The sequence below is a fragment of the Echinops telfairi genome, unplaced genomic scaffold, assembly GCF_000313985.2.
Source record: "Echinops telfairi isolate 266 unplaced genomic scaffold, ASM31398v2 ScPeMD7_23;HRSCAF=83, whole genome shotgun sequence".
Taxonomy (NCBI): domain Eukaryota; kingdom Metazoa; phylum Chordata; class Mammalia; order Afrosoricida; family Tenrecidae; genus Echinops; species Echinops telfairi.
Genome location: NW_022103920.1, coordinates 69,181,862 through 69,195,617, shown reverse-complemented (window position 1 = coordinate 69,195,617; position 13,756 = coordinate 69,181,862). Strand labels below are relative to the sequence as shown.

Genomic DNA, 13,756 nt, shown 5'->3' with positions numbered 1-13,756 from the left:
ATGTGTTAAATCATTCATGAACATAAAGAAACCTATCTCTATCCCCTGAAATAGTCACACACTAATATGTAATCCACGTCACTCGAAAGATCTCCAAGGAAGGCGAAAGGAAACAGAGGCAAGCTCTAGGAAGCAAAGGCACAGATAGGGAGATTAACAGAGGTGTGCACTTCTGCAAATACATTAATCTATAACAATAGTGGTATAGGCCTATATATATATATTTATAAGGCAATACACTGAAGCTGCAGATAGGCCTTGGGCCTCGCTCAGCTCATACTTCCCCTCAATATAAGAACACATTGTTCTAACAAGTTGGCATTCTGTGATGCTCACCCCCCACCCCCCACTACACGGTCGCTGAAGATAAAATGGGTGCATAAGCAGATGTGGTGAAGACAGGATAGTGCCCGGCTATTAAAAGATATCATGTCTGGGATCTTAAAGACTTGAAGTAAGCGGCCATCCAACAGTGAAGCAACAAGCTCACATGGAAGAAGCACACCAGCCGGTGTGATCATGAGGTGTTGAGACTGGGCAGTGGGCATCAGAAGATTCACAACAAGCAGTAAACAAACAAAAATGCATTGGTGAGAATGGAGGGAGGTTGGAGCAGAGACCCAAAGCCCATCTATGGACAATGGAGCATCCCCCCACAGAGGGGCTGCAGGGAGGGGTGAGTCAATAGGATGCAGGAGAACACTAAGGGGTTACGCAATATACCTCTGTTTCCTGGAGGCCTCTTCACCCGCTCTGCTATCACAACCTCAATGCCACTTCCCAATCTAGACTAGACGGGAGTATGTACAAAGGTATATAGAGGCAAGAGATAAAATTCACAACACCTGGAACCCAGGAACAGGAAGGGAATAGAGATACCAAAAGGGTAGGGGGAAGTGCGGGATAGGTGGGGAGGGAGGGGGGTACGGATCACAATGAATGGCACATAACCACACACCCCAGCCAGGGGGAAGAACAACAGAAACCAGAGGGGAAGGGAGACAGTGGTCAGTGTGAGATTTGAAAATAATTAACAATCTACAATCTATCAGGGCCACAAGGGTTCGGGGTGTGAGGAAGGAGGGTAAAAAGGAGGAGCTGATCCCAAGGGCTCAATGGAAAGTAAATGTCTAGAAAAGAAGGATGGGATACATTTATGAATATGTCAGATACAATTGATGTATGGTTTGTAACAAGAGTTGTAAGCGCCCCCAATAAAATGTAAAAAAAAAAGAAAGAGAAAGATCTCCAAGGAACAGATGATGGTACGACTGTGTTGGCATTGGTGGCCCACAAGTAGACTCCAACTCATAGTGACCCACCTGGGCAAAGTGTTTTCAAAACTGTGATTTTTCCCAAAGCAAACCACCAGGTCTGTCTTCTGAGGTGCCTCTGGATGGGTTTTAACTGTCAGCTTGTTGGCTAGTAGTCAATTGCTTACCCATTTGTACCACTTGGTATCCTTGATTAGCGTGGCTAATGGTTCCCCAATGTTATGTAACCCGAGAATGAGATGCAGCCCAGAAAGGTTAGCAGCGTGCCATGAACAAGTCCATCATGGATGGTATGGGAGGAGGAAGGAGAGAAAGGGAAGTCTAGTGGGTGGCAATGAGGGCGGAAGCAGGGAAATGGTGAGAGAACCAGCAGTGAGATGGTGAAAGCTGAGAAATAATTTCAGATAGCAAAGGAGTTATGTCAATCGGGACAACAAAAATGTTTGTATTTCTGTTATGTTCAAAGTGTTTTCATGCTTTCATAGCAAGACTTGAATTCTTGCACCTGTGTACAGTTCAAAGAATTGTAATAGCTTTGTGAAAAAGAAAAAAAATTAAGGGTGGCCGTGGTAGTGGTGAAGGCAGCTATAGGGATTCTAGCAGCATCTTAATGGGCGCCCTCTGCATCATACTTCCTTCTTTTTCTACACAGATACCAAAGTAAATGTTTTCTCTGTTACAGACAACCAGCCTCCAGTGATTCAAGGACTACAAGACACATTTCAGGTGTTTTATGGGGAAAGCTTCGTGTACCAATTCATGGCCGTTGATCCAGAAGGCTCTGACATCCATTTTACCTTAGTCTCTGGTCCTGAAGGAGCAAGTGTTTCCCCTACAGGACTGCTTGTGTGGGAGAGCCCGTCGCATAGCCCTCAGCAATTTACATTACACTTTAATGATGACTGTAATGCTGAAACTAGAGTCATGATCGAGGTAATATTTGTAATCATATTAAATGTCACTCAAACTTCCCCACTCTCCCTTTCACACCCATCCAGCCCGCATGCCTATCCAGGCATCTCCCTGTAGGTCACTGTTATCGCAGGATTGGGTAGATAACAGCATTTATTGTTCTAGACACAGTATTTACTGTTATAACAGTAGGTGGTGTCGTGGTTACTGTTGGGCTGCGATACTCATCATTGGCAGTTTGAAACCACCTGCAGCTCCGAAGGAAAAAGACTGGGCTTTCTACTCTAAAACGGTTACAGTCTCAGAAATTCACAGGGGAGTCTTGGTGAGTCAGAACTGACTCAGTGGCGGTGAGTTTGGGTTTGGAGTTAAAAGTTGCCAGTAACTCTTGAACTCTCCCTAGTGGCTATCCCTGACTCCATCATTTTTTCCTGACCACCCTCAGTGGGTATTGTCTCATGGGTCAGAACCATTTAGATGGCATCTGCTATATAACAGGTTAGAACTCCCTGTGGGTTTCTGAAATAGTAACTCTTTATGGAAGTAGAAAGCCTCATCATTCTCCCATTTGTCTACCCTCTACTTGGTGATTTATCTTCCCTTCCCCTCTCATCGCTTGTAGGCATCAAAAAGTGTTTCTTTAATTGATGTGAAACCCTTTTCTAGACATTTTATAATAATGATCTCATACAATATTTGTTCTTTTGTGATTGACTTGCCTCACTCAAAACATTGTCTTCTATATTATGTTCTTTGCAGTCATCATTATTCTTTAATGCTGCATCATATCCTAGAGTTTGTTTATCCATTCTTCCATTGATGGGCAATTAGGTTGTTTCTATCAATCTTTAACAATAGTCATAACTTCATAATTTTTTAAACTATTCTTTGTAAGAACTTAAAACCTTAGGAGAGAGTTTCGATCATAGCAAATAGGGATGAAATCACTAATTCCTAGACCATTTTCTTCTGCATCCAACTATGACAAGGATAGAAAATTCATTTGTGACCCCTTCCATTAAAGATCTGTGTTAACTTTATGTACTTTTCCATCAAGTGGTGACTACGACAGAATCTCAAGTATTGAATTAGAAACAAAGACTTCAAATGACAAGTGAGCAACTATGGTTCCATTTCTAAGATTTAGTTACTTTTTCATTGGTCATAAGGTCTTAATACATGTAAACTGCTTTGTGCCCTGTGTCTCCATGAATCTGTAGTAAAAAATGCATTCCTATGTCACGTTAACCCCGTCGTTCCAGTGATTATGCAGGGCCTGCCCCAGGGGCCTCACTGCTTTCTAGATATTCCTTTCATCAGGTGTCTGCTTTCCTTATGAAATTTATTTTGTAATATTTTAAAATAATCCCAGCACTTCTATTCTGTCTGCATGCTGATAGCATTCTCACTGTCAGATTAAAGCATTTTAAAATAAAAATACCACGTTATTAAATGTTTAAAAAAAGTATTTACAAAAACGTGTGATTTGGTCATACTTGCACATAAACAAGCATTTTTATCATGGTTCCAGGGCCGTAAACTAGGATAACTTTTTGTTTCTCTTGTAGGTGACGGTGAAGTCTTGTGCTTGCTTGAACGGTGGGTCATGTGTGTCTGATACTCACTCTTCCCCGGGAAGTGGGGCACACCTGTGTGTCTGCTTGCCTGGCTTTCAGGGTGATCATTGTGGAGTAGACATCGCTGACTGCCAGTCTAGCCCCTGTGGCCGTGGCAGATGTGTTCGTGGTGTTCACAATTACTCCTGTGATTGTCCATCTGAGCTCAAAGGTAAGTTCTGGTTCCTTGTAGACGAAAGTAGAATGTGAACACAGTAGAAAGGAAAAGTCCTTGGAATGCTCATCAAGCATCTGGATGATCCTAGAAATTTTGATATATTTTTAAATTCTCATGAAAAGTCATTAAATATATTTGCTATCCATAGTCTTTGGTTGTGTATTGCTTACTTGTACTCTTGATGTTTTTTGTTTTGTTTTTTTAGTTTTAATAGCATTTTTATATGGTTGTGTTTTGTTTTGTAGACTTTTAAATATTTTTATTTATATTTGAGATGTACAAATATATTGAAATGTATTGTTAGAATATAATATGGAAAAATACAAATATGACTAAGGCAACATAAAATAACCACTCAAGAGACTTTGTTTTTATTCATTAATTTAGAAATATTATGGTATGAAGTTAGATTAAAGTGAAATGAACTTCTAGCATATTTGCTGACTGATTAATTGCCCTAAAATACTTGATTCCAGTAACTCCAAATAAGTATATACCTGATAACCTTTAATCAAGGCCTTAAAATATAAATATATATACCAATAGTTTATTTCATTTAAATAGATATAAGTATTAAGTAAGTAAGAATGCAATAATTTAACTGATAATTTTCTTGAATACAATGATTTAAAACTATAACAAGACTAACCATAACATTAAGGGATTTTTCTAATTTTTTTCAGGATTTTAGAATTTTAGAAAATCATCATTAGGATCTATTTATAAGATAAAATTTTGGAACTTTAGAACAGAGCATATTGTGCTATTGACACTTGAAATTATTTGTTTCACTCCATGGATGCTTCATATTTTTTTCTGTATGATATTACTATTAATGGCTATGAATTTATTCATCCACTGAAAATGTTAACCAAAAAAGCATTATTTTATTTCAAAAAAATTCACTAAGGGAAATTTCAACACTGAATTTTCTAGCACACTGAAAAAATTTCTTGGAATTTCACAATCAGCATAATAACTAAGCTGAACCTTTAAGTTAAGAGGGAAACTGTTCTAAAATGCCCTTTTTTAAAATTACTTTTAAAAAACAATATAGCATTACTATCATATGATGATTTTGTGCTTTAAAAATATTAGTTGACTTGTTAAACTACCTTAATTCTAGGTAGTCTTATGTTCTAAGAAGTCTGATAGCTAAATGAAATTCACTAGTAACTTTAGGTTTGACATACATGTGTAATGTGTTCTCAAAGAGGATTCACTCACCCCTCATCATGTATTTGACTTCTTTTGAGGGGTAAAATGGCATACATAAAGGGTAGAAGAAATAAAATAATGAGTCCCTGATTGGACATCAAATATTTTTAAAACAAACAACTCTCAAACTATTGATCTATCTTTTGTTTAGGCAAAAATTGCCAGGAAGATGTCGATGAGTGTGAATCCAGCCCCTGCTTTCCAAAAGTAGAGTGCTTCAATACCTTTGGCGCCTATCATTGCGGTTCATGTCCAAAAGGACTTTATGGTGATGGAAAAGTGTGTCATGGTAAAAGTCTGTGCTTTGTGATATGAGTGTTTTCTTTACTGCATTTAATCAATTAAAATCACTCCGGGTCACTCTCTCTCCCATACCCTCATTCAGTGCATATGCATTGGGTCCTGCAACAAGTCAATGAAGAAGTAAATAAGACATGCCCTGGGACTTAATGTATATTATAACAGAGAGTATGACATATCATTTTTAAAAAGCACAGTTAAGTTTGTCCAATAGTATAATAAGCCTGCCTACAGGGAATAGTAGACATACTACTCACAGAATCACATCTACAGAAAGGGGTGAAGCAAGGGAAGTTTCACTAGACCTGTATCTGAGGTGTCAGATTAGCAGAGAAAAAGGAACCGAATGAGAAGAGCTATAGAAACAGGTAACAACACAGCACCCTAAGGAACTGTGAAACATTCAGTCTAAAGCACTGGAAGGAAGAGCTAGAAAGGTAGTCTGTGGCCAGCTCACTGGCCAGACTCGGGAATCATGTGATAAGTAGGATTTTTAAGTAGGTTTTAGAAATTAAAGAGGATAGTGATAAAGTTTACATGTGAAAATATTCATTTAAAGAGCAGTCTGAAGAATGACCCATTTGTGTGCAAGATGCCGAGACATTCTGAAAGTGGGAAGGAGAGCTAGCTAAGACAGGAATAGAGTCTGTGACAACACGGGAGCCCTGGTGGCACAGTGGATTCTGAGTTGGGCTGCTAACCGCAAGGCCAGCAGTTGGAAACAACCAGCCGCTCTCCAGGAGGAAGATGAGGCTGTCTGTTCCTGGAAAGATTTACAGCCTCAAAAACCTAAAGAGGTACTTTACTCTGCCCTATGGGGTCACTATGAGTCAGACTTAACTTGATGGCAAAGAGCATGTTTCTTTGGAGATCATAGAAACTCTGACCGAAGGCGAGGCATGAGAATGAATGAAAAAGATACTAAGGAAGTAGATTGACTCGGTTTGGTCAGTGAGTGGATACGAAACAGGAAGGAGAAAAGAACAAGTAAGTTTCAAGTGCTTGGTTTAGGAGAATGGGAGTAGAATTGTCAATCGTACAATATGCAAAAAAAAAAGTGATTTTAAACGGGAGGATAGCAATTTCAGTTTGGATAGAGATTGAGGTCACTCTGGAATCTCCATGTGGAATTTAGAAATGAGGATTGAGTTAACAATGACAATCCTTTAGAAATTAGCGGTGGGATGAAATTGCTTAGGGGCAGTGGATACTAATATAAAAAAGAGGACCAAAATATTGGTGAACGTCAACATTTCAGAAGATTTCAATGCAAATGTAAACTACAGAAGACAGTATTAAAGAGCCATATCTTGGGTGTAAGGAAGCTAGTGAGATTTTCATTTTGATTAAAACCATAAACATAGTTTATTAATGAGGTAAGGGGCCTGGTGTCTCTGTGAGTTAGACACTGAGCTGCTAACTTAGAAGGCTGGGGATTTAACCACACTCGCCTCTCTGTGGAGAAAGGTAAGGCTGGCTGTGCCCATCAGTATTCCCAGCCTTGGGTCGGACTCAACTACAGTGGGTATATTAGGAGATAGCCTTGTGCTTCAAATCCATGGACCTAGCTAGAGCTCTCTCGCAGTCATCAATTTGATTCCTACTCACACGGCCCTATAGAACAGGATAACACATTGTGGGTCTCCAAGCCTGTAAATCTGGTAGGAGCAGAAGGTCTCCTCTTTCTCCTCTGGCGCAGCTGGTGGGTTTGAACTGCCAAGCTTGTGGTGAGCAACTCACCACATAACCCACTACACTGCCAGGGCTCTTTTATCTAGAGGAGCACACAGTGCAGGACGGCAAGGACCATTCCCTACTATCTCAGCAATTTACATTTCCCTTCAGTATCTAGTGCCTAATGCCCAACACCGTGATACCGTGCACTCTGAAGTGACCTAATACCCTTCTTTTCTAAACAAAGAGCCTGTTAAGTAAGCTGGTGGGTTCAAATGGCTGATTTTTTTGGTTATCAGCCATGTGCTTAACCACTGTGCCGCTGGGGCTCCTTAAAAATAAAACAAAACACAAAACTTACTGTCATCAAGTCAATTCTCACTCATAATGAGCCTATAGAATAGAACTGCTTTGTGGGTTTCCAAGTCTGTAACTCTTTAGGGGACTAGGAAGACAATCCTTTCTCCCAGAGCAGTGGCTGGGGAGTTCAAATTGCTGACCTTGTGGTTAGCAGTTCATCAAGTAACTACAATGCCACCAGGGCTCCTGTTTCTTATTCGTACATACACCCCAAATCCAAACCAGCCATCGAGCCAATTCAGACTTATAGCGACCCTATATAGGGTTTCCAAGACTGTAAATCTTTACAGGATCACATAGCCTCATCTTTCTCCCTCAGAGTGGGTGATAGATCTGAACCTCTGATCTTGCAGTTGGGAGCCCAGCCTAACCCACAGGCCATCAGAGGTCCTTATAGTACATGTTCTAGACATTAAGTAAAGGAATGAATCACTGACTCTCAAACACTGTGAGTAGAGCAGAGCATGAACAAACGTTATTGACTAATACTTTTATATTTATCCATTGTTTAGAGGTAGAGTTTCAGCCACCATCAACTGAGAATTCACTAAGAGTTACCCAGAGTCCTACTACTATCAAAACGGTTTTGGACACAACCAACCACTTCTCACACTTACTGAAATCAACTGCAACTCAAATGAATAATTCCAAGAAGTTTATTCCCCATCATGTGTCTGATTTTCAACATTTGGATCAAGCTCTCAACACAAACCCCAGTCTGGATGCATTGGAAGTGCCTACGAACAATCTCAACTCTTTAAGCTCCCTTGGCAAAGCCAAGGATGTTGTGCAGAGCACCATCCAAACAGAGACAGAAGGGTATGATTCTCAGGTTGACAGATCTTCCCACGGCGATGCACATTATAAGGAGGGGCTTACATCATCAGTCACTAGAGCAATCACTGTCTTGCCAGAAAAGCCTGGGCCCACCAAATTATCACCTTGTGCTGATTCACCTTGTTTCATTGGTGTTTCTTGTGTGGCAACCTCAGATGGCCACTTCAAATGTGGACGCTGTCCATTTGGATTTTACGGAGATGGTATCAATTGCCAAGGTAATGTCAAACTCTTTGGAAAAGTCAAATAAACTATCTAGTTAAAATTTTACTCAATTATGAAGAAATCCTTTTCTATTTACTCATTTCTGTTGATTCTACTTGTTATTTATTTGTTATTACCCTATTGTTACATTTTATGCTTTAACATTTTGAAAGACAGATAAAATACTTTTCTTTTAAAAAGTGAATATTAATATTAAAATTTAAAAAGTAATGCTAATATTATGCAGTATCACAGCTATATATGTTCTACTTATTGCAACCGTATAATGTATGTTCTACATATACTATGCATTGTGTACTTAACCTACTCTGTTTCAGGGTCTATGAGACATCCTGCATCAGTAGTGTCATATGATCTACAAGAAACCCTCATCTGTAGAGTGGGTTTTGTTTTTCGTGCTATACAGTTGAGGAACTAGAACCTTGGTGGTCTATTGATTGTCCTGACATTAAACACCTTAGGAAATACAATGAGGATGTGGATATGGGCCTGATTAGCATTGTGGTTTTAATTACTTTCAACTCACAGTAGGAGCTTACATTTGAGATGACGGATTCTAACATATTTGCTTATTTACATAAACTAAGATATGTTCTCCTGGGAAAAGAAGAAATATCTGGCTATATATTTATAAATATTTCAAAATCATTTTATTGGGGGCTCTAACAGCTCTTATCACAATCCATCCATCCATTGTGTCAACCACATTTGTACATATGTTGCCATCATCATTTTCAAAGGATTTCTTTCTACTTGAGCCCTTGGTAGCTTATTTTTCTCCCTCCCCCACTGTCCCTCCCTCATGAACCCTTGATAATTTGTAAATTTTTTTTCCATGTCTTACACTGACTGCTGTCTCCCTTCACCCACTTTTTGTTATCTGTCCCTAGGAGGGTGTTATATGTCAATCATTGTGATTGGTTCCCCTTTTCTCCCCCCACCTTTCTGGTATCACTACTCTCAATATTGGTCCGAAGGGATTATCTGTCTTGGATTCCCTGTGCTGTGAGCTCTTATCTGTACTACTGTACATGCTCTGGTCTACCCTATTTGTAGGGTAGAATTGGGACCATGATAGTCGGGGGAGGAAGCATTAAAGAATTGTAGGAAAGTTGTATGTTTCATCCTTGCTATATTGCAGCCTGACTGGTGCGTCTCTTCCTTGTGACCCTTCTGTAAGGGTTGTCCAGTTGTCAACAGTTGGGCTTTGGGTCTCCACTCCACTCTACCCCTCATTCATACTGATATGATTTTTCTCTGCTGGGTCTTTGATGCCTGATACCCGATCCCATTGACACCTCATGATCACACAAGCTGGTGTGCTTCCTCTATGTGGGCTTTGTTGTTTCTCAGCTAGATGGTCGCTTGTTTATCTTCAAGCCTTTAAGACCGCAGATGCTATATCTTTTGATAGCCAAGCATCATCAGCTTTCTTCACCACATTTCCTTATGTACCCATTTTGCATTCAGTGATAGATCATGTCAGGGAAGGTGAGTATCACAGAATGCCAGGTTATTAGAACAAAATGTTCTTGTGTTGAGGGAGTACTTGAGTAGAGGCCCAGTGTCTGTCTGTTGCCTTAATACTTAGTATATAAATATATGTACATAGATCTATTTCCCCATCATCATATATAAATATATTTACATATTTACATGCCTATATTTAGACCTATATAAATGTCCTTTGCCTTCTTCTAGTTCTGTCTTCTATTTCCTTTTATTTTCCTCTTGTCCCACTATTAAGTTCAGCCTTCATTTGGGTTTTGGTAATTCCGCTCGGTTACATTGCCCTTGATGAGGCCCCACCAGGCATCCTACACTCTCCTTGCTGTCGATTTTCAATCACTTGTTCCCTTGTCCCTGGGTTTGTTGACACCCCCCTTAATCCCCCTCCTTCCATGCTTCCCCCTCTCTCATGTCCCCCTGGGACCATCTGCCCTGTTGTTTTGTCCTCTGGATTGTTTATCCCAGCTATCTTATCTAGGTAGACATGTAGAGACAATAATAAGCACAAAAACAAGGAAAAGCAAAACAAATCAACAAAAGAAAACAAATAAACAAACAAAAACAACAACACCAACAAAAGGAAAGCCTATAAATAGTTCCAGGTTTGTTTGTTGACCTTTATGAGTGCTGTCTGGTCAAGTTTGATGGGGTGCCACGCCAGGCCCCAAAGTCTATTTTTGGTATTCCTCGGGGACTTCATTGCTCTGCTTCCCTTGCTGCTCTGTTGCATGCCCTTAGTGTTTCACCCCTGGTGTGGTGGGTCAGATTAGGCACAATTCCTGCACTGTGTCTCCAGTGTTGTCCTCCATAGCGCTATGGGTCAGTGAGGGAAGTCATGTCTCTTGGTAGGCTATGGTCCTCTCTGTGCATTGGCTGCTCTGAGCAGGAATATTGTCTCCGGGACTTGCTGGACCAGGATGTGTTCCACACTCTTGCTCCTCCCTTCATTTGTTCCTGTGTGCTCTGATGAGACACACCCCTCTCCCTGAGCTGTAGTTTTAGTGCTGTCCTCTGAAGTGCATTCTTCTGGAGGGGGAGGGGATAGGTTGTCTAGGTAGTTGGGAGTGGGGCTGGCTGCACAGACCTCTTTATAGGTTCACTGTTTCGTGTCAGTATGTTGCATTTATGTCCTAGTGCACCAGGTTGAAATCTAGTCCCTTCCTTCTCTTCTGTGGAGGAGCCCTTGGGTGGGTTATTACCTTGTTCCCCCACTACCCATGTCTTTTTTGTGTGTGTGTCTTTCTTTTCCCCTCCTTTTTTGTTGGCTCCCAAGGGCTTGGGTCTGGCCCTTGCCATAGTACCTGAACCTCACCCCAGGAATGTAGGTATATAATAGTTTTCCCCCTATGCCCCTTTTGCATTTTTAAGCTTACCTCAGTGGACTCGTGTTGTATTTGTCCTTTTGTTCTTGGCTTACTTTGCTTAGCATAATTTCCTCCAGTTCTTCCCATGTGGTGATGTGCTTCATGTGTTCATCACTGCTTTTTAGAGGTGCATAGGGGTCCACTGTATGTATGTACCACAGTTTTTTAATCCATTTGTCTGTTGATGGAAATTTGGGTTGTTTCCAACTCCTTGCAATTATGAACTGGGCCACAATGAACACTGAAGCACAGATGTCTGGCCGTGGTTTGTTTCTTGCCTCTTTTGGGTATATGCCCAGTAGGGGGATTGCTGGGTTTCATGGTAGCTCAATTTCCATCTGTTTTGGATATCGCCAGATTGATTTTTATAGTGGCTGTACATACTTACAGGTCCACCAGCAGTGGATGAGAGTTCCTATTTTGCCAAAGCCCCTCCAACACTTGTTACTTTCTGATATTTTGAATTGGGCTATCTTTGAGAGTGTTAGGTGGTATCTCATAGTTGTTTTAATTTGAATTTCTTTTATGGCTAATGATCAGGAACATTTTCTCATATGTTTATTGGCCATTTGGTTTTCTGCCCTTGTGAAGCTTCTGTTCAGGTCCTTTGTGCACCTCCTCAGTGGGCCGTTACTTTTTTTCTTAATGTAAGCTAGCAGAGCACTGTAGATTTTAGTAATAAGGCCTTTGTCTGTTGTGTCATTGCTAAAGATGTTTTCCAAGTCTGTGGGCTCTCTTGGTGAATTTTTTTTGTGTGTGTGTGAATTCTTTTGATGTACGTAGGTGATTTATCTTCAGTATATCTCAGTTGTAAATTTGTGCCTCCTCTGTATTTATGTCCTTCCCTATTTTCAATAGCCTATGTATTCCCTGTGCCAAAGTTCTTAGGTTTGTCCCAGTTCCCTCATTGATGTCCCTAATGGTTTGGGGTTTTACCACAAGGTCTGCGATCCACCTTGAGTTTATTCTTGTGCATGGAAGGATCTTGCTTCATTTTTCTTCAGGTAGATATCCATTTTTTCTAGCACCACTTGTTGAAGGGGGCATTCACTTCCCAATTGATATTTTTTTTGGCCCTTATCAAAGATCAGTTGTCTGTATGCTGATGACTTTATTTCTGGGTTTTCTGTCTTTTCCATTGGTTTGAGTATCTGTCATTGTATCAGTACCACACTGTTTTGACCACTGTGGCTGTATGATAGGTGATAAAGTCAGGTAAAGCAAGCCCTTCCACTCTGTCATTTAGGAGGTATCTGCTAATTCTGGGCTTCTTCCCTCTCCATATGAAGTTGGTAAACAGTTTTTCCAATTCTTTGAAGAAGGATTCTGGTATTTGTATCAGGATAGTATTAAACTGATATAATGCCTTGGGCAGAACTGACATCTTTACTAAATTGAGTCTTCAGATCCACGAGCATGGGATATTCTTCCCTTTGCTGAGGTCACTCCTGGTTTCTTATAATAGTGGTGTATTGTTTTCATCGTACAATTTTTTTTTAAAGTCAGGTGTATCCCTAGATATTTCCATTTGTGCTTAGCTATTTTGTGAAGGGTACCACCTTTTTGATCATCTCTTCTGTGGTCTTATCCCATGTGCATAGCAGTCCAATAAACTACTGTTTGTTGATCTTGTATCCTGCCTCTCTGCCATATTCCTCTATTGGTTCCAGTACTCCCCTTGTGAAGCTTTTAGGATTTTCCATACATCTAATATTATATTATCTGCAAATAACAATAGTTTCACCTCTTTCTTCCCAAGACGAATACTTTTTATGTCTTTTCTTTCCCCTATGTTGTTAGCTAGGACCTCCGGTATGATGTTAAACAAGAGAGGGGACAAGAGGCATCATTGTATTGTTCCCTTCTTCAGTGGGATTGTTCTCATCTTTTCTCCATTGACTACTATGTTGGGTGCTTGTTTTTCATATATAGCTTGTATTATATTGAGGAATTTTCCTTCTATTCCTGTCTTCTTTAGTGTCTTAAACAGGAATGGGTATTAAATGTTGTTGAATACTTTTTCCTCATCTATTAATATTGTCAATAGATTTTAATTTAATTTTCCATGTCAATGTGGCAAATAATCCTAATGGTCTTTCATATGTTGAAGCATCCCTGCATCCACGGTATGAATTTCACTTGACCATGGTGAATTATTTGTTTTATATAGTTTTGTAGTCTCTTGGCTAGTATTTTGTTAAGGATTTTTGCATCAATGTTCATTAGGAATATTGGTCTGTAGTTTTCAATTCTTGGGGATCCTTGGCTGCTTTAGGTATCAGAGTTAGA

At 40.1% G+C, this 13,756-nt stretch overlaps 1 protein-coding gene across 1 annotated transcript in view; it reads left to right on the top strand.

The window, feature by feature from the left end:
• The window catches only part of VWDE (von Willebrand factor D and EGF domains), an 83,942-nt gene that overhangs the window by 43,925 nt on the left and 26,261 nt on the right, over positions 1–13,756 (top strand). Inside the window, exons 13-16 of the mRNA XM_045288652.1 lie at positions 1,957–2,207; positions 3,755–3,974; positions 5,350–5,487; positions 8,045–8,587. Of these exons, the coding sequence (XP_045144587.1) occupies positions 1,957–2,207; positions 3,755–3,974; positions 5,350–5,487; positions 8,045–8,587 (1,152 nt within the window). The remainder of the gene's footprint in view (positions 1–1,956; positions 2,208–3,754; positions 3,975–5,349; positions 5,488–8,044; positions 8,588–13,756) is intronic.